Below are 21,747 nucleotides of genomic sequence, written 5' to 3' on the forward strand. Positions count from 1 at the left end.
ACAGAACTCCAATCAAAGAGAGAACAGTTATGACATCACTAGAGTTGCAGTGACGCACGGTTAGTTTAAGTTGACGCAAGCGCGTATGACCATGACGTAACGTGCAAAGCGTACGCCTTTCCGTGACGTCGCGACGCGCATGATGGCGGCGCTGGTGTGGGCTCGGTGAGGGGAGGGGGGGTTTGATCGCGCCCGCAGCCACTCAGCGGCCTGGCGCCGGCCCTGGCCTCGGCCCCGGCCCCGGCGCGGCGCGGCAGGCCCGCCCGCCTCGCTCGCCCCGCGCAGACATGTCAGAACCCCGGAGGGTGGCCTTCAACACCGTGAGCGCGCCCGAAGCCGTGCCCGCGCCTCCCACTGCCCCCAAGAAGAAGCGGCGAGAGGAGCGGGGCGACCAGGGCAACGTGCGCTTCGGCCTGAAGCTGAGCGAGCCGAGCGATCGCAGCCACACGGAGTACAACTACAACGAGCTGCTGCGGGAAGCCAAGGTAGGATCCGCTGAAGTGCAGCCCGTCAGCGCCCCGTTACCCGGTGTCCGGAGGTCAGGTCCGAGCAGCGCTGGGCTTTCCCCTGGTCTGCGGGCACAGCTGCTGCCTCGCTGATCCCGCTGTCATTGATTCATCGCTGAGGCCTCCACTGTCACCCCAACCTGGCCCGGCAGAGTTGCCCCATCAACCCGACCGAGATCTCCCTCCCTATCCTATGTCCACGATCCTGCTCTGGTGGGCATCCCATTGATCCTGCCGTCATTCACTTCGGGTCGGGCTACCCATCACTTCCCCCTTTTGATTCCACTGGAAAAGTAGCCCCCTCTTTGATTCTGCCATCATTCACTGACCCCTTTTTGAGTTGTAATACCTATTGATCTACTCTATTCCTCCTCTATTGATCCTGCCAAGTTGTGTTTCCCATTGACCAATGGGCCATAATGGGTAACTTCCCCCCCTCCCCCCAATTAATCACTTCATCTCCTCACGATCCTCATTATCTGTGCCGGGATTTGAACCCCATTGACTGATGGAATGTATGGGGTTGTGACTAACACCATACTGTCCATGCTGGCGTTGGCGTAAACCCTTCCTCCCCCACTGAAACTGCCCAGTTACATCACCTCTGTTAACCCCGTCATTCAGTCCGTCTCTTTTACTGACTTGACCCACCATCGACTGTGGTGTGTTGTCTTCTCCCTTGCTCCATTCCGTTTGCCCCAATTCCCTCTCCTCCTCCTCCTTTAACCCTACTCCATTACCACCTCTCTGACCCATCACCCTCTCTCACCGTAATAACAACCCCTTGACTGTCGCGTACATTCTTTGTGTCCTTTTCTCATTTCCTCAGATCCTCTGCTGGCCCAGAGAATCAGCCACTTCCACAATGACCTTTGATCTCTTTTGCTAGCAAGAACTTCTGTACTGTCCACCAGCCCAGTAAAGCTCTTCAAGTCCACCAAATGCATGGGGCCTTTTCCATTTCATGGGAGAAGGAGGACTCCTCTCAACTATTCCACTGATTCATCCACATTCCCCAAGTCATTATCACTGACTCGTACCTCCCTCTATCCCGACTATCTCCTCATCTTCTCCAAAGACTTGCTGTCTGCTATGCATTTGAATACTTTTATTGAGTGTCGACCTGTTCTGCTAATCACTATAACCAAAACTTGAAACTTGGGACCTGCATTAGACGCAGTGATAGTTTAGGAATTGTTTATTTGTTGCTGCTTGGAATAATGGCTTCCCTCGCTGAGAAATTGCCAGAGAATCCTACTGCTGCTGGCATTGTTGTCCTGTTGAACCGACTCATTGCTGCTTGTCTTGGTTGGCAGCTGTAGTAATGATCCTTCTGAAATAACATCAAGGGTCTTCATGGGCTATTGACTGAGAAACTTGAATTATTGATGTGGTTTTGCCGGGACCTAGGTCCTGATAACTGGCCATTAAAACATTGCACTTGTATAATGCCTTTCACATCCTTTTCAGGGTGCCCTCGAGCACTTGTAAACCAGGATAGAAGTTACCCTGTTGTTGGATCTGTGCTGTGGCAGTCAATTTATCCATTGTAATTTCCCACAAGCAGCAATGTTAGAATGGCCTGCTTAGAAGAGCTATTTCAGGAATAAATATTGGCAGGAATTCAAGGGATATTCTCAAATGAGTGCAAAGGATTTTTTTATGTCTGTCTGAGAGAGTGAAGTGCTTTTAGTTTAATGTTTCATCCAAAAAAGCAAAGCACTTAGCACTATACTGATGTGTCAGCCCAAACTTCAATGCTATGATTTGGATAAAGGAAGTTGTGGTAGAGATCAGCTAGATCTCAGTAGATGGCAAAGGGCTGAATAGCCTCTTATTGTTTTTCCTAATTTGACTGATGGTACAGGATATTTTCTTGTATAGAAGCCTGTGATGAAATTCAGTTAGTAGAGGTTGAACAGAAAGTTGGAATCATCCTCGTTAATTAAACACATCAGGGGATACATCGGATTTAATTTTTTTGTCATCAGGAGAGAAAAACATTCCTGTATCTCTGCAGATACTGTTATTTTACTAAGGGTTAAAAGTTTTGATATTGTGGTACTCTTGCGCTGTGACATTTTGATTCTTGTGAAAATTTCCCCTTTGTTAATAAGTACCTGATGCACTCGGAAGCATCTGATATACAGTCAGTCTACTGTACGTCTTAAATGTCAGCTTGTTCTTCCTCTCTCGTACCCAAATATTACACTTTTTTTTCTACTTTGCAGTTTGATTACTGGTTCTTGTGATGGACGCCAATTCCGATGCTGTTGGTTCATGTAGATGCAAGGCTTTTGCCAGTTGTCTTGCCCAAGCACTTTTTGTGGACCTGGATATCAACTATTGATATTTTTATTTACTTCTTAAACAATGAAGGGTTTAGCAGCTTCAGAACTTACTCAAAAAATTTTTTAAAATCAGCTGATGCTGAAGGTTTGAAGTAGAACAGAAAATGATTGGAAAAGCGCAGCTATTGTGATGGAGAGTCCCCGACTTGAAAGGTTCCCTGTTTCTCTTTCTACAATGCTGCCTTACATGCTGTGTTTTGCCAGCATTTTCAGTGACACACACAAACACTTTGATCAAAGACTTCTTGACTGTGGACACTGATGTCAAGTCATCTTTGTGTTTTCCTTTTAATTGGGTCTTCCTGTTGTTCTGGCAGTTGCTCTATGAATAAAAGTTAACTTTCTCAATTTCCTTTTTATATTTCCTTGCCATTTATTGCATTCACAAGTTGCATACTGACTGGCCTTCCAATTAGTTTGGTACTGTTTCTTCTTTTTTGGCGTGTGCCTACGTGCGTGTGTCCGTGATGATGTCTTTTTCATGGCTTTTTACAAGGCGCGGAGCGAGAGAGAGAGGCTGTGTGGCGCGCCACTCCTCACACAGACATTTTCGCAGTATTTTCCCTTTATTTTATGAGGTCAAGTTGCGATCTCGACATTCAACCCGACACAGATGGAAAGCATACTCAGGAGCGGACCCGACTGGTTTCGAACCCAGGAACCTCCGCTCCCGGGTCTGGCGCCGATGTCACTGCGCCACCAGCTGGCCCGTTTAGTACTGTTTCATTGCATCTTTATGGAGGTTATATTAATCATTAATACAACACAAAGTACTGAAAATACTCAGCAGATCAGACAGCAATACATGCACAAAATGCTGGAGGAACTCAGCAGGTCAGGCAGCATCTGTGGAAAGGGTAAACAGTTGATGTTTCGAGTTGAGGCACTTCATGGGGACGTAATTAAAGGAAACCCTCCTGATGAAGGCTCTTGGCCCGAAATGTTGACTATTCATTCCTTTCCGTAGATGCTGACTGGCCTGCTGAGTTCCTTCAGCGTTTTGTGTGTGTTGTTTTGGATTTCCAGCATCGGCAGATTTTCTCTCATTTGAGATCAGACAACATCTCTTGATGGACAATACATGCTATGTTGACTTTTTGTAGCATTTTATGTTTTACTTCAGATTTTACATTTCGTAATATTTTGCTAATTGATATTGGGAGTTGGTATAAATGGGCCATAACTTTGTTAATTTTAAAAGTAGTTGGATGAGTACTTGAAGAGTACTGATCAGCAAGTCTGTGGACCTTGCTTAGAACAAGGTTTCTAAACCTGGGGTCCACAGATCTCTTGCTTAATGCTATTGGTCCAAGGCATAAAAAAGGTTGGGAACCCCTACTTTAGAAGGTAGGTTTAGGCTGGGTAGCGTCACAACATGAGACATCAAGTGGCTTTCTTTTATTTTGATGTTTTTTGTGGATTCCATGATACTGTACTTTTTTCTAATCATGGCATAAATATAGCATGACTGTCTTCAGTTAGAGCTTCCAAATTCACTAGAGGCCCCAAATCTTTTACTCAAGTTAAACCCTAATACAGGCATCAACAGGTTGGAAGTATGAATCCCAGAAACTTTGATCTTGCTTGTTTTTTTTTGCTTTTCCTTGAGTTCTACTGAAACGTGGGCATTAGCTGGTTTTGTAATTACTTAGTTTAATCTTGAAACATGCCTGACATTGGCAAGGCTGCATTTTATGGTCCGGACCCAGTTCTCTTGGCAAATGGATCAAAAAATAAATTGCTGAAAGAAATCAGCAGGACTGTTGCATGGTGTTGATGGGAAATGTTGATACGTACCTTTTGCCTCCACAGATGCTGCTTGACCCACTGAGTTCTTTCAGCAGTTTATTTATTTTTTTGTTCCAGATTCCAGCTTTTGCAGTCTCTTGGCAACTGATTTGCAGGGCTACCTTTGAAATCATTGCACTCAGTCTGTCATGGGCTTGGAGTCATTCATAGGTGTGTGAAAACCAAATGTAGTCTTACCTCATTGTAACTATTTCATTGCACTAACTTGGTCATCACATGTGCTTTTGCATCTTTATGGAGGTTATATTAATCATTAATACAACTCAAAGTACTGGAAATACTCAGCAGATCAGACAGCAGTACATGCACAAAATGCTGGAGGAACTCAGCAGTTCAGGCAGCATCTGTGGAAAGGGTAAACAGTTGATGTTTCGAGTTGAGGCACTTCATGGGGACGTAATTAAAGAAGACCCTCCTGATAAAGGCTCTTGGCCCAAAATGTCGACTGTTCATTCCTTTGATTGGAATGGATTTCTGTTGTTGAGAATTCAAGATATTCTAATCACTTAGTCCAGTGTAAGAATGGCACTGTGTGTTGCATGGTTGGTGCCAAATAGAAATATTCCCACCAGAACAATAGGAAGAGACCATCTGGTCCTTTGAGATGGACCAATAACTTATGTATTTTGGAGTCAATTGTGCCCTGTCCCAGGATGATTGAGGAGAACCAGGTGCTTATAATCCCAGCGGATTATCGGCACCCAGTTGCCCACCATTGAGAACACCTACCATTATCGCTGCCTGGGCAGGGCGAAAAGCATCAGGGATGCATCTCACCCTAAGCATGGGCTTTTTACTCTCCTCCCATCCAGTAGGTGCTACAGGAGCCTCCACTCCCACACCAGCAGGCACAGGAAGAGCTTCTTTCCTGAGGCGCTGACCCTGCTGAACCTCACATCACAGCGCTAAACAGTATTGCACCCATATTGTACTGTCTCAGTACTTTTATATTTGTGTGCTGTAGCACTTTTTTTATTCGCAGTTATTTTGTAAATAACACTATTCTTTGCATTTCTGGTCAGATGCTAACTGCATTTCATTGGCTTTGTATCTGTAGTCGGCACAATGACAATAAAGTTGAATCTAATCTAATAAATTCAGGAAATAATGGTTGAATTCTTCTCCTTTCCTGCCTTATGCTTACTTGGCCTAATTGTTGCAATTGTTCGCCATATTAGAAATGATAAATCAGCATAGCTTTGGAGAGACAAAGCACAGAAACAAACCTTTCAGCCAACCATCCACTTTTGCACTAATCCTACCCTAACCCATCTTAATCTTTACAGATTTTCATAAATTACTGCCAGATCCTGGTGGCAGTTTACAGTGGGTAAAGATTCAAGACTGTTTAATGTCATTTTCAGAACACGAGTGTAAAGGGGGAACGTAATAATTGCTACTCTGGATCCGATCAATTAACTTGCCAAACAGCACTTTTTAAAGCAACTCAGATGCCACAAGGGGTGCGTACAAACTCCACACAGACAGCACAAAGGGTCAAGATTGAACCTGGTTTGCTGGAGCTGTGAGGCAGCGGCTCTACTGGCTACGGCTCTGTGCCACCCCTGGATCTCCTGTGGTCCTTTAGTTTGGTTCCCGATGGCCAGCCAGTGCAGGTATACAAGTGAGGCCACAGGATAACACTTCCCTTTCAGTTGTTTCATCTGTCTTGCGTCTCAAACAAATCTCTTTTTTTTTGGTTTCAACAGAGAAATTCTTCCAATCCTGATGATCCTTTTAATGATGAAGAGAAAGAAAGGAAAGAAGTGGAAGCAATAGCAAAGAAACTTGAGGAGAAATATGTAAGTGTACACACAAAAGGGTGTGAGGTGGAGATTCTGTGCAGGTGGTATAACAGCTAACTCTGAGGAGAAACAACACTTCTCCCCTTATGCAAATAAACATCCATATTTAGCATCCCCAGGATATTCTCAAAGCACTTTGCAATTCATGAAGTACTTTGAAATGCAGCTCTATTGTGATGCAGGAAACATGGTAGCTGAGGTACAGAGAGCATGTCCCTGTGACAAGATAGTCTGTTGCTTGTTGATGGATAGTTGTCGACTTTTGCCTTCATTTAAAACAAGGCCTCAGCTTGACATGGAATAAGTGAGCTGTATATTTGTGGAACAGTGTGGTTTTCCTTGAAGCCTGTAGAACACCATATTTGAAAAAATGTAGAACTACTGGACAGGATGCAGCAAAACGTAACCCTTCTGAAGGTGTGTTTCTTGCCAAACAAAATGCTATCTCGGTACCTTGATAGTTTCATTGGCCTTTTCTCACTCTGTTACTGACTTGTAAAAATGAATCCTCACGGACAGCTTCTGGGTATGTTCTGAAATAGAACTGGTGTCAAGCGTTGATTTGGGAAATTCTTGGCCACCAAGTGTATGGATGATAACACAGAGACAGGCCCTTCAGCTTGCCATGTCTATGCTGACCTTTTTGACCATTCATATAATCTCACTTACCTGCATGGAGTCCTCATTCTTGTTCCCGACCTGGGGTCCACGGACCCCCTTGGTTCATGGTAGTGGTCCATGGCATAAGAAAGGTTGGGACCCCCTGCTTCAGTGCTTTGTCTATTGAAGTGCCCGATTAAATGTCTCTTCAACTTAGTGATTGCATCTGATTCCGTCAAAGTTCAAAGTATGTTTATTGTCAAACTACATATATGTCTTTCATTTTCTTGCCAGCATACTCAATAAATTTATAACAGAATAATAACCATAATAGGGTCAATGAAAAACCGCACCCACTCGGGCATTCAACCAGTGTGCAAAACTCAACAAACTGTGCAAATTCAAAATGAGAATAGTGATGAGTAAGTACTAATTATCAAGAACATGAGTCCTTGAAAGTGAGTCCCAGGTTGTGGGAACATTTCAACGATGGGGCAAGTGAAGTCACCACCTCTGTGCAAAATATAGCTTGCCGTCGAAAAGGATTCTATGGGTTCACCATTCCTACAGGAGGTACCTCTGCAATTTTGTCTGAATAAACCCAGACAAAGGGGAAATAAATGAAAAGACACTCAGATGATGACAAATCACTGCCTAGGGAAATACCTAAACGTCTACCCCACTGACCAGAGTTTAACCACCTACCCTGCACTGGGAGACAAAAAAAGCAGAAGGATATTGACTGACTTACTGTAATCTTGCATGTTTTCTCTTTTAACTCCTTAATTGATGTCAAGCAAATTAATCAACTAACCTGAATTCCAGGGTCAGAAGAACCACAAGCGACGGAAAGACCGCATGCAGGATTTAATTGACATGGGATACGGCTATGATGACACTGATCCATTTATTGACAACTCTGAAGCAGTGAGTATGAATCCATGGCAATAACGGAGTACCTGTTTATTTAGTTCATATTTGTGTGGGTCCTCACAAGACTGATCAGTAGCAGAGCAAATTGAACAGGCTGACTTTGAGTAATGAACGGGCTCCATTCTTGTAGACTTCCAAAAGTCAATTTTATCCACAAGTTGGAAAATGCACAAAAATTACAATGTAGTAACCTCATCTCCACAGTATTGTAACCAACGGCATCAAAAACATACCAGACTGATAAAGAAAGAACAATTACTAAAAGTGTAGAGAGAGCGTTTTGCTGTTCATACAAATGAGCATTTGTACTTTGTTAGCCTTTAGATTTTAATAATATTTTGGGTTCATATGTATGGGTGTCCATAAATTGGGTGTTTTTCCGGACTAAATTTGAAACAATAAAGGGCGTTCGACAGCTGTGTCAGGGCTTGAATGCTATCACCTCTTACAAACTGAAATCAAGCAACATAGGTGACAACAGGCCTTTGCTTCCAGATGAGCTCAATGCCTTCTATGCTCACTTTGACATGGGGGAACCTTCATGAATTCCCACAGATGCCAGTGACCCTGTGATTTCAGTCTTTATGGTCGACGCGAGAGCATCCTTCGGGAAGGTGAACCCAGGGAATGTATCCAGCCCAGTAGAGGTACCTGGCTGGGTACTGAAGACCCGGTGCTGATCAGCGGGCTGGAGAGCTCAGCCATATCTTTAACCTCTTCTTTTGGCAGTCTGAGTTACCCACCTGCTTCAAGCAGGCCTCAGTCATACAGGTGCACAAGAAGAACTTTGTAACCTGCTCAATGACTATCATCCACAACAACCTATAGACTCACTTTCAAGGACTCTTCATCTCAGGTTCTTGATACTTAAGGCTTATTTATTTATTATTAATATTTTTTCTGTCTTTTGTATTTGTAGCTTGTTGTCTTTCATTGGTTGTTTGCCTACCGTGTTGGGTGCGGTCTTTCACTGATTCTATTATGTCTCTTGGACTTACTGCAAGAAAACAAACCTAGCGCTGTATATGGTGACATATATGTACTTTGATAATAAATTTACTTTGAACTTTGAACTTTAACTTGAGTATCACCTGCAATAAATGTGGTTCTGACTGAACTACTGACAGTTTGCTACATTGGAGAGTTCTGTTTACTTCAGGGGTTCCCAATCTTTTTTATGCCAAGGTCACCTACCATTGACCGAGGGTAAACCCCGGGTTTCTTTCATGTGAGAGTAAGGAAGGATTGATTGAACTGGACATAGGAAAGGCTCTGGATTAACTGCATCTTGACATATAGTGTTGTAGGTTGTGTCTCCAGTTCAGTAAAAAACAAACTGGCACAGGAAAAAGCCTGAAGTTGTCAAGATGGTTACTTTCGTTTATTAATGAAGTGATGGGTGCGCAGTCACCAGCGGTAACAAACAGGACTTAATTCACTGAAAGGAAGTCTTGATCCTACCAAGATCATTCAGCTCAAAACTTCATTTGCCACAGTCAAAACGGATGTTTGAATGGAGAATGTTTCCTTTTTGACGATAACTTCAGCAATAATATCATGAGGAGGCATGGTGATTGAGCTGTGGGTCAATGGCTGCTTTTAAGCAGAGAATGCTGCTAAGGTAGGGAAAGTGGTCTACATTTTCAAGGCCGATATCATCAACTATTGTGGAGAGCTGGATAAATGGCTGGGTGGATCTTGTATTCAAGACAAGACCCAGGGCCTTGTATGCCTAGGCAAAGGTATTCAGCATGCAGTAGAGGTCTAAGTCTACAGAGATGTGGTAACTTATATTCATGCTATCCAGTGACCAAAACCACCAGGAGGTGATCTTACCACCCTTACTTTATATTCAACAGCATTTTCTTTGCTAAATGCCCCCATTGTCAACATTGGGGAGGGTTGACACCATTGAGAAATAACAATAAATCTACATAAATACTGAGTTTACAAGAGCAAGTGCAATGAATGAGTTACCTTCTTAACCACACCCCCCCAGACTCCAAAACATTTCCATATCCTCTCCTACGTCAACAAGTCACAAGTCAAGAGGCCAAAAGAATATTTTGATTTAAACAGCCGCTGCCTTCACCACCCGTGATACAACGGAGCAATTTGTCAGTTTCTGAACTGCACATGTAACCACCAGCTTGTGCAGTCAAGTACCAAGAGGCGAGTTCAGAATAAGCACTGGTGTTGCCAAGCCGACAGTAATGTAGGCTGGGCAGCTGCAGTCATTTCAGCAGAGTACACTTGCCTACTTAACTGAGACTGAAAATTCCAGCTCACAGCGCTGGAGCCATCAGAAACTCCAGCTGAGACCTGAATTTATTTTTCAGTATGATGAATTGGTTCCAGCCTCACTGACAACGAAATATGGAGGATTTTACATAAATACGGGAACACTGCAATTCCGCCAGACATCGGACACTGAAGATGAAGATGTGGCGGGGAAGAAAAGATTGAAATCACCTAAAGTAAGTAATGGTTCGATTTTAGTTCTGTGATACTTCTCATTTTAGTTCTGAATTTTTTTTTATTTTGCTACCATCTACCTCTACCCTACCACCCACCCCCCAAATACTCAGCACGTTAGTGAGGGTGAGCTTTCTCTCTTTTCAATGACCCTTTGTTGCAGTCAGATTAGTTGCTGCATGTTGATGTTTACAGTGTCCTTGTCCTTTAAGGGCAGGTTTGCAGGCGTGGAGCACGGGCCTATAATGTGGTCCATTGCACATTTGTTGTACGCCTGGCCTACAATAATGTTCACTTGATTTAGCTGCTGGGCACAAGTACTATGATCAGAAACATGAGAAAATGTACAGATGCTGGAAATCTACAGCAACCCTGCTGGAGGAATTCAGCAGGCTAGGCAGCATCTATGGAAAAGAATAAACAGTCAGCAGTTTGAATTATTTTCCATCTAGTATGAACACTAGCTGCAACTGTTTGTTCCAGTCCTATTTTCTTACTTTAACCCAACCATTTTATATCTTTCAGATACTTTATCATTCCCTTTGAAGTGGTCTAATCACAACCCAAGTAGCTGTTTATTTGTAAAACATTCCAAATTCTAATGCCTCCAAGTAGCAACAAACTTTCCTTTCATTCGTCCAAGTGTAAATCTTTAATCTGCACTTCGTTGTTAAGCTTGCTATTCCATAGGTTATATTTCCAGTTAAAGTCCTGAGATGTTGATACAATTTTTCTTTTTTTGTAGAAGTCTTTGAATGACATGTTGATGAACCTCCCACCTTCATGTTCTGCACAGCACCTGGAAAGGATGTGCTTGCTTGTTCTCAAACTCTCATACTCTGAAATACTTCATAATAAGCAGAAAAATTGTTGTGTGTGTGTTTTTTTTAAGAAACAAAAATTAAGAGATGGTGAAGACAGGGTGGTGAAAAAACAAAGAAGGAAGGATGAAGGGGGGATGAAAGAGAAGAAGCCAAGGAAGCTGAAAGTCCCCAAGGAGTCTGGGTGAGTCGGCAATGTTGAATTGCTGAGACTGCGTCAAGTATAATATGTTGCCAATGAAAGTTGCTTACTTACTTACTGTCTGTTATGCCGCTGGCGTTTAGGGCAGCAATGAATGTCCTTCACCTCTGGCGCTGTTCAGGGTTTCCTGCATCGTGTCATTAGCCTACTCTGAGTTTTTCACTACTGTCAGTCATGCAAGTCCCAGGTGAAGACGCAGGAATACCTTCAGACTCAGATTGCTGTTTCTGTAACCATTTTGTTTGACCAGTCAGGGTTGTTAGCCCTGAGATGAACCCCCCCCCCCCCCACCAAACCTGGAAGGCAGGTGGACCACTCTTAGTCTGGCCTCTACCCTTTGACCTATTTGACAAGGGTGACCCTACCATGAGCCAAAGCATAAAGCCCTGGCTCCAGCCAATGTATTTCTCTGGATCACTGAAGCACACAAGCCTCCAAACCATGACAAGGTTGTGGTTCTCTTGGAGGGTGACGAAAGTTACCACAAAGTTATTACTGCACTTCATGAGAAATTGAGACCCAAAAATAGATTGGAACAAGAGTTACTCAAAAAACCCATTAGTGAAGCAAATTTAAGAACATTTATGAAAATGAGATAGTTATTGAAGTTAAAGTGGATGGATGGTGTGTTGCAGTCTTTACCCATCTGGGACCTTTACTTTGCTCAGAAAATTGAAAATTCACAAGTTGAGATCCTTCTATGCTTCCACCCTCCCATTCAAGTTTCCAGCCCTCCAACAGTAAATGTGTTGTGTCAGCTCTGGGCATGAGATGAGAAACTGAAATTGGTGTTCATTGTCATCTGTGGCTGCTGGCTGGTGACATAGTGGCATCAGCACCGGACTTCCAGGCAAGTGGTTCTGGGTTCAAGTCCGGCTGGGTCTTCGCACACTTTCCATCTGTGCTGGGTTGAATGTCGAGCTAGCAACTTGCCTTCATTTAAAAAAAAGAGAGACAAAGATGCCAAAGAAACAGCAAGGTTGCTGCCCGATGCAGCACAAGGCATGGAGAGGAATAACAAAACAATTGACTATAGCAATGGATGATGAAGCAAACTGCAGGGGCTGTGATTGATATTAGCCTTTTATTTTCAGTTTTTAAAAAAATTGAATTCAAATTCTCATGTTCCTGTGGTAGAAATTGAACATTATTTGAATATGGAGTATTATGCACTATTGTAACTTTGACACCGCTGTTTTCGATTATCCTTCAGAGTGGTGGCCCTTAATGCAGTCAAGCACCAGAAAAAGAAGCGGAGGAATCATAATGACACACTTTCACTGGCTGCAATGCTCAAAAAGTTCCAAAAGGAGAAAGAAGCCATGAAGAAGCAGGAGACCAACGTGAGGCAACCGCCTGCCTTTCAGCTGACCGATCAGTCCACGAAGAATCCTAGCATTTCCGAGTATAACCTAGCTGCCTCCGATCAAGTCTTTTCGATTCTAGGAAATTCCAATGAGAACGACTTACTTCAGGAAGCTGCCAATGCCATGGAGTTGCTTGGGGATTTGGACATAGATAAGCTGCTGGCAGAAACACCCAGTGGAAGCCCGGCCTCTGAACCTGAGGAAAGCAGCAACACTGCTGTGTCCTCGAGCTGCAACCTGCCCACCCAGAGCCAAAAGCAGGTGCCCCAGTTGCCATCAGGAATATCCGCCCAACTTGAAAAACGCATTCACGATCTTAAGACCCTGCGTTCTATGAATTCGATCAGTGAAGTGTCTGTAAGTAATGCTGCGATAAAATTGAAATTATTGCTTTTTTTTTTTGGAGTTTTAACCCCCTGTGGCAATGATGTCAGACAGCATCTGCAAAGAAGTAGCTGCAGCACAATAAAAGGGCATGATTAAGGTGAGATTACTTGAGTGGGGAGAAAGTGAGTAAAATTTAATCACAATGTCTAAATTAGAAAATAAATGTTGATTAAACCATCCTGAACTTTGCCAGTCCTATTTCCTGAATTGTTTGGCCATGAAATTTATTATAGTTGAACTTAATCCTATCTGCCCATTTCAGACAGGGATATTTGGATAGTATCTGACTGAGTTGATCTTTTCTTGTTCTTTCCTATTACAGACTGATTAGTGTGATTATTATTCAGTTGTATGTCATAAAAAAAACCCTTGGTGATTTCTCTTCAGATTCAATAGTGAGGAACATCTGTTAGGGGTGACTACACACTATTGGTGGCCTTTGCATGCTAAGCCTTCAGAGGAGCTTGTTCATTTTAAAGATTTTTCCTTGGAGATAGCATGAATCTGCCTTGAAAATCACTTTGGTTCATCTTGAGCCAAGTACAGGTGGTCCTTTTGCATTATCAAGAGGCAGACAACAAGTGCCAACAAGTTAGTTATATGTAGACTCGAGAATACAGATTCTGGAAATCTAGTGCACTACACAAAAAGATGGAAGAACTCAGCGGGTCAGGTAGCATCTGTAGAAGGAAATGGATGGTCAACGTTTCACATTGAGGCCCTTCATCAGGTCTGGAAGAAAGAGGGGAGATATAATAAAAAGTTGGGGGGAAGCAAGAGTTGGCAGATGATGGGGGGCTGGTCATAGTTAGGTGAGGATAGGGGACAGTGAGAGTGATGTAGGAAGGTGGGGGGTGATAGGTGGAGGTGACACAGGCCTGAAGAAGATGGGATCTGATTGGAGAGGACAGTTAGACCAAATTGTATGTACCAGAATGCTTGGGAGATCATCCTTGACCTCTAATTGTGTTCTCCTGGTAATTCCTTCTTGCCTTTTAATATTTTTCTTAATCTTTTTATCTGTTTTCTTCAAGTATCTTGACTTCGTTTGAACACTTGTGACTGCAAGGCACAATCTTGTGCGGTAAACACAATGTAAGATTTGGAACAACCTGTAAACTAGGATTTTAGTTCATAGCTACAGAAAAAAGATGGTTCCTGCACCATTACTCTGTTGCTTAGCTCCTTGGACTATCCAGACAATCCCAGAAAACCTTTATCAAGTATTTGATGCTTATTGTTTTTTTATACTTTTCAGTGAACTACTTTTCTGGGTAGAAAACTGGATATGTATATGTGTAGTGAAAATCTTGTACAGGCACTCCTAGCCTATCATCAATTTATGGACATACAATCAATCTAAGTATATAAGCTATCTTATGTATTTATATTTATTGTGTTTGTTTGTGCTGCATCGGATCCGGAGTAACAATTATTTAATTCTCCTTTACACTTGTGTACAGAAATTACATTAAACAATCTTGAATTTTGGACCTCAGGTTATATGACATTATATCAATTTTATATGAGTTCTGCAATAACTTCTAGAAATTCCAGGCCTGAATTGGATGCTTTACAGCCAGGAATTATTGTTGGACAGCCTGTGTCTTTAATACTGTGACTTTGTCAGTGTGCCTAAGCCAGGATCTGTATCTTTTAGGCTGGCAAAGTTTCTGAAGGGGAAGGAAAGAAGAAATTTTTCACCCCAGACATTAATACCATCCTGCTGGAGTAAGTCTACTTCCTTCAAACTTATAATATCACCAGCAAGACCTCTGTTTTACAGTCTTCAGAATAAAATTAATAGAATTTTAAAGAATGATTCTTATGACAGTAGCAAATACCTATATAAAAAGAATGTTTGGCAAGACTTAATGGAACGACTTGAGCAACACACACAAAATGCTGGAGAAACTAAGCAGGCCAGGCAGCATCTATGGAAAAGAGTAAACAGTTGACGTTTTGGGCTGAGACCCTTCATCAGGACTCATGCCAGGTCTGGGCTCAAAATGTTGAATGTTTACTCTTTTCCATAGATGCTGCCTGGCCTGTTGAGTTCCTTCAGCATTTTGTGTGTTTTGCTTGGATTTCCAGCATCTGCAGATTTTCTCGTTTGTGAACACACAAACAATTGTACTACTTCTCATCAATATGGAGTATGAAAAGTATGTGAATCTCTGGGGTAATGTCTTCTACAAAAGCTATTTGAAGTCAGGTGTTCCAATCAATGAGATGAGACTGGATGTGTGGGTTGTAGAGCTGCCCTGCCCTATAAAAAAGGCAACACAAAGTCAGGTTACTGACAGAGCCTGCTCTTCTCAAGAAAGATCTGTTTATGTGCACCATGCCTCGATTAAAACAACTTTCAGAGGGTTTTAGAAGAAGAATTGTAGAGATGCATAAAGCTGAAGAAGGCTACAAAAGCATTTCTAAAGACCTTCGTGTTCATCAGTCCTCAATAAGAGAAATTGTCTACAAAAGGAGGAAATTCAGTACAGTTGCTGCTCCCCCTAGGAGTGGGCGTCCTGCTAAGATCACACAAAGAGCACAACGTGCAATGCTGAAAGAAGTGAAAAAGAATTCAAGGGTTACAACAAAAGACCTGCGGAAATCTCTAGAACTTGCTGAAGTCTCTGTTCATGTGTCAACTGTAAGAACAACACTGAAGAATGGTGTTCATGCAACTACAGCACAGAGGCAAACACTGCTCTCTAAAAAAACACATTGCTGCACATCTCAAGTTTGCAAAAGACCACCTGGATGTTCCACAATGCTTCTGGGACAATGTTCTGTAGACAGATGACACAAAAGTTGAAGTTTTTGGCAGAAATGCACACCATTATGTTAGGATGAATGATGATCGGAAACACAAGAGTAAATCAACAGCAGAATGATTTAAGAAGAAAAAAAATTGTGGTTTGGAATGGCCAATTCAGAGTCCAGACTTTAACCCAATTGAGAGGCTGTGGCATGATCTGAAGAGGGCTGTTCAAGCAAGGTATCCCAGAAATATTAATGAACTGAAGCAGTTTTGTATGGAGGAATGGTCTTCTAAAATTCCTCCTCGCCATTGTGCAAGTCTGATCAGCAGCTACATGAAATGTTTGTTGGAGGTTATTGCTGCTAAAGGAAGTTCTACCAGTTATTAAATACAAGGGTTCACATACTTTTTCTAGCCTGGACTGTGAATGATTAAACAATGTATTCAATAAAGACATGAAAAGTACAGTTGTTTGTGTGTTATTAGTTTAGGCAGATTGTGTCTATCTATTATTATGATTCAGATGAAGATCAGACCACATTTTATAAGTAATTAATGCAGAAAACTAGATAATTGCAAAGGGTTCAGAAACTTTTTCTTGCAACTGTACCTGGTTCTCTTGCTTAAAACAAACTTGTTAAACATTCAGTAGCTTTGTTTCAGAATCCCAGCAGTTCAGGCATATGCAAGTACTCGAATTATCATGTTTAGTATGTGCAGAGAAGGGGAAAGTCGTTACGTAGTACTTGAGCAATCCCCCAGTTTTAACTTGTTTAGCATTTTTTGAACACTTTGGACAACTTGGTGTCAAGGTGTTCCATCACTAACAAGAGAAAATCTACAGATTCTGGAAATCAGATGCTAAAAAGAGCACAGTTGACGTTTTGGGCCGAGACCTGCTGAGTCCTGCTGGAGGGTCTCATCTCGAAACCTCAACTGTGCTCTTTTCCATCCTGGCCTGCTGAGTTCCTCCAGCATTTTGTGTGTTACTTGTTCAGGCAGATTGTGTTTGCCTATTATGACTTGGATACAGATCAGACCGCAATTATAAGTAATTAATGCAGAAAACCAGGTAATTGCAAAGAGTTAACAAACTTTTAGTTGCAACTGTATGTCTGGGAGTGGGGAGGGTGCTGGATGTAAGGTTTATCCTTGATGCTAACCATGCTGTATGTGTCTGTCTGTGCAGTATTGAGTTACAAGTGCAGGATCTGAATCCGACTCAGCGTTCAGGAGTGTACAGCTATCTGGCTTCTTTCTTGCCCTGCAGTAAGGACCAGTTGATGAAACGTCTGAAGAAGCTACACCTCAATGAGCAGGTATATAAAGCTCAAAGACAAGCAAACCATTTTGATTGTTGTTTGGTAGGACAAGCTATTTTGTCTTGTGTACATTCCTCCCCAATAAAAAGTTTAAAGAGCTTTTGAGTTCAAAGGATGCTGTCCCTGTTCAAAACAGTTAGCGAAAGAACTGGAGGGGAACTTAAGAGAAAAGTCTATAGACAGAAGATTTGTGGAATGGATGTCATTGCTTTTCAAAGGATGATTGAGTACATAAGTCATAGTCATGCAGCACAGAAAAGACCATTTGTTTACCATGTCCCTGCCAACCGTCAATACTAAACCCTAATTTCCAGCTCAGAGCCTTTGCCTTGGCAATTCAAATGCTCATCAAGACACTTAAGCGTTATGAGAGTCTCTGTCTCCATTATTCTTTTAGTCAGTGTTTCCGCCCTGGTGAAAATATTCTTCCTCAAATACTCTTTAAACCCATTTTAACCTTATTACACCATCTAGCTTTGGACATCTATGTTAAGGGAAAGAGTTTCTCACTTTCTACCCTCTCTGTAATGCCCCTTGTAGTTTTCTGTGGTTCAGCTGAGTCTCTTGGCAGTTTCCTTCATTCCAAGGAAAAAAAAAACCTCTGTAGTCCCTCCTCATGACTGATTCATTCCGACTCAGGCAATATTCTGGTAAACTTTCTTCGCATTGTTTCCATTATAATCTCCAATCTGCTGTGTGGCACTAGAACTGCACACAGTACTCCACCTGTAGCTGTACCACTGCTTAATATAGTTGTTATGGCCTCCCTTTCTATATTCTATGTCCGGCTATTGAAGACAACCATTCCCAGTGCCGCCTTCACCATCTTATCTAACTGTGCTACATTCCTCAGGAATCGTTGTAAATCAACCCTTCTCTCCCTCAGTATCCCTGGAGCAGGGGTTCCCAACCTTTTTTATGCCGTGAACCAATACCATTCAGCGAGGGGTCTGTGGACCCCAGGCTGGGAACCCCTGTACTCGAACCAGCCATTCATGTGTATGTCCTAACTTTATTCATCCTTCTAAGTACATCACACTTATTCCATCTATCATTGTTCTGCCCATTTTATCAACTGATCATTATCGTCATGTAACCTATGGCAGAACCCCAGGTCTGCAAATCTATGCAGGTCTGCTGCGGAAGTTGAAGGCTCAGTGTGTGAGTCCATGAGTACACTGGAGGCCTATCCTAGGGTTAGAGGGGTATGTATGTGTCCTTGGGTGTGTTGGTTGTTACATACACGATGCATTTCACTGTATCTTTTGATGTACATGTGATAGATACATAAATCTGAATCTGACCACCTTTGTCAGGGTCAACACTTTTGTGTTATATGTGGGTTTACTCTTACATCAACTTTGAAATTGTTTAACATACATATCAAATAGTAAGGGCCCCAGCGTCAACCCCTGTGGTCACAGGCATCGTCACAAGAATGACCTTTTATTACCTCCCTGTGCCTCCTGTACCAAGCCAATTTTGTGTCCAGTTTGCTGACTTGCCTTGGGTGCCATGGGCTCTAATGCTTTAGACCAAGGGTTCCCATCCTGGGATCCACGGACCCCTTGCTCAATGGTATTGGTCCATGGCATAAAAAAGGTTGGGATCCCCTGCTTTAGACTAATCTCCTACACGTGAGCTTGTCAAAGGATTTACTAAGACCTTTAATCAATATACTTTGTTATCTCTTTAAAGAACACAGTCAAATTAGTGAGTCAAAATGTTCTCTACAACAAAACTATACTGATTATCTTTGTATAATCCCTGCTTTTCTAAATCAGAATTAAATCTGTCTCTTAGATTTTTTTTGTTCCCAGTAACTTTCTTACCACTCATGTTGGACTCAGTGGTTGATAACTACCTGGGTTATCTTTGTTACCCTTTTTTATGAAGGTGCCACATTTGTTGGCTGGCTTCCAGATGCCTGACTTCCATGGTCAGCAAAGATTAAAAAGTGTCAGTGAGAGACCTGGCAATCTACCTTCCGTAGAATCCTGGGATACATCTCATCAAGTCCTGGGACTCATCCATCTTTAAACTCCTAATGATATCCAATACTCCTTTTTACATAGAACGTAGAACAGTAAGCACAGGAGCAGGCCATTCGGCCCACAATGTTGTACTGAACCAGCTAAAAAGTAAATCAAAACCACCCAAACACTAATCCCTCCTACCTACTCCATGTCCATATCCTTCCACCTTCCTTACACCTATGTGCACATCCAAACGTCTCTTAAAAGCCTATAATGTATTTGCCTCTCACATTCCGTTTGAACCTACATCCTCTCACCATCAATGCATGCCATCTGATATTAGACATTTCAGCCCTGGGAAACAGACACTCTCTGTCCACTCTGTCTATGCCTCTCATAATTTTATAAATTCTATCAGATCTCCCCTCAGCCTCCGGTGCTCTAGAGAAAACAGCTCAAGTTTTTCCAGCCTCTCGTGACAGCACATGTCCTCTCAACCAGGCAGCATCCTGGTAAACCTCTTCTGCACCCTCTTCAAGGCTTCAACATCCTTCCTATATTGGGGTGACCAGAACTGTATGCAGTATTCCAGATGTGGCCTAACCAGAGTTTTATAAAGTTGCAACATATACTCCTGACTTTTGAATTCAATACCTCGACTAGTAAAAGCAAGCATTCCGTAAGACTTCTTAACCACCTAGTCAACCTGTGTAGCCACTTTTAAGGAGCTATGAACTCGGATCCCAAGATCTCACTGCTCAGCAGCATTGCTGAGGATCTTGCCTTTAACAGTGTTCTGTCTCCTTGCATTTTCCCTACCAAGGTGCAACACCTCACATTTATCTTGGTTAAACGCCATCTGCCCATATCTGCAACTGATCTCTATCATGTTGTATTCTTTGCTGGCCTTCTGGACTATCCACATCTCCACCAATCTTGGTATTTTCATGATAACTTGTTCTGGAATTCCAGCATTTCCCTCCTTAAATTCTCCAACTATGATGTTACTCTTAATGAATGCATACGATAATTATTAATTTTAGACCTCCTGTATTCTACACTTGATTGCTCCTTTAGTCCCTACTGGGCCCTACTCATTCCCTTGTAATCCGCTTGCCTTAAAGATAGTTATAAAATAATTTGGTGTTCTCCTTAATTTTAACCACTCGTACCCATTTTTACCCAATCTTTGCCTTCCTATTTTAAGTATTCCCCTGCAACTTATATATATTGGGCTTGCCCTGGGTTCAACTTTCTATATTAGCTGTAGACTTTATTTTTCTCCGGACCACTCTACCTTGACACCGAGGGTTCCTTGAACTTCTCCTTATGGGATCGAATTGGCCCCAAGCTCTCGTTATTTCACTTTTGAATGACTCCTGCTTGCTAAACATCTGTAAAAAGCTCCCCACAGTCTAATTTTCCCAGCTGTGCATTATGATATTGAAATTGACCTTCCTGCAATTCAGCATTTTCACTTCTGGGACTACCCTTATCCTTTTCCATTACTATTTTGAAATTTAAAAGTTATGACTAACTCCAACGTATTTTCCCATTGACGCTCCAATCATTTCTCTGGCTTCATCTCTCAAGATTGGATCCAGTACCACCCTTTGTTTCCAACAACTATCCTAAGAAACTGGTTTTAAAAGCTCTCCTGGACCCTTTAAAAATTCCATTTAAAACCAGGGAAGGTGAAATTCCTTATTAATGTAATTATTCTTGCATTGCTCTGTCATTTGTCACATAATCTGCTTCTTTGTTTCTCACTGTTTAAATGCCTGTTGTACATATGCAACAATAGGCTCTACCCATATAACTATATTTAAAGAGATTTGTAGACTATCCTTCCTGACTCCCGAATTAATACTGCAATGCCCCCATCTCCGTTACAACCCCTTTCGTTATGCCTGAAGGTACTATACTGTGGAAAGTTGAGTTGCTGGCTCTTCTTTCAACCATATCTCTGCGATAGCAACAATATTATATTCCCATTTGCTAATCCATTCCTTCAGTTTATCTGTACTCATCAGACTCCTTTCATTAAAAAAGATGGAATTTAGCTTGTGTTCCTATAAGCCATCCCAATAACATGAGCAAAGATCTCCACAAGAGGGTTGACCTGTTCTGGTTCATTTCCAGGCCTTGCCTTCCCAGGAAAGATCCCAGTAATCCAAAAGCCCTCCCTTTGCACCATTTCTTTCATCAAACCTGACCTCCAATTCCTAGCGCATGGTGTTGGAAATAATCCAGAAGTTGCAGCCTTCAACTCCTGCTCTTTAAATCTGCTACTTAGCTCTTTGAATTCATGTTGCAAGACTTTGTATCTCCTTTTACCTGTGTCACTACTAATGTGAGCTTAATGCCTGACATATTACCCTACCCTTTAAGAAGGCCCAGCACCATTTTATGACGTTCTTCATTCTGATCTC

At 42.2% G+C, this 21,747-nt stretch overlaps 1 protein-coding gene across 2 annotated transcripts in view; it reads left to right on the top strand.

Moving 5' to 3' along the window:
• Positions 1-216: 216 nt before the first annotated feature.
• Positions 217-21,747, top strand: part of LOC140204869 (ubinuclein-2-like) — a 74,412-nt gene continuing 52,881 nt past the window's right edge. Inside the window, exons 1-8 of one of the 2 annotated variants that reach the window (XM_072271755.1) lie at positions 217-485; positions 6,376-6,468; positions 7,897-7,998; positions 10,344-10,481; positions 11,372-11,484; positions 12,716-13,226; positions 14,917-14,987; positions 17,207-17,336. In XM_072271755.1, coding sequence (XP_072127856.1) covers positions 288-485; positions 6,376-6,468; positions 7,897-7,998; positions 10,344-10,481; positions 11,372-11,484; positions 12,716-13,226; positions 14,917-14,987; positions 17,207-17,336 — 1,356 coding nt within the window. In that variant the 5' untranslated portion in view covers positions 217-287. The remainder of the gene's footprint in view (positions 486-6,375; positions 6,469-7,896; positions 7,999-10,343; positions 10,482-11,371; positions 11,485-12,715; positions 13,227-14,916; positions 14,988-17,206; positions 17,337-21,747) is intronic. The other variant, XM_072271756.1, reaches the window with a different exon arrangement.

This window comes from Mobula birostris, chromosome 11, assembly GCF_030028105.1.
Source record: "Mobula birostris isolate sMobBir1 chromosome 11, sMobBir1.hap1, whole genome shotgun sequence".
Classification (NCBI taxonomy): domain Eukaryota; kingdom Metazoa; phylum Chordata; class Chondrichthyes; order Myliobatiformes; family Myliobatidae; genus Mobula; species Mobula birostris.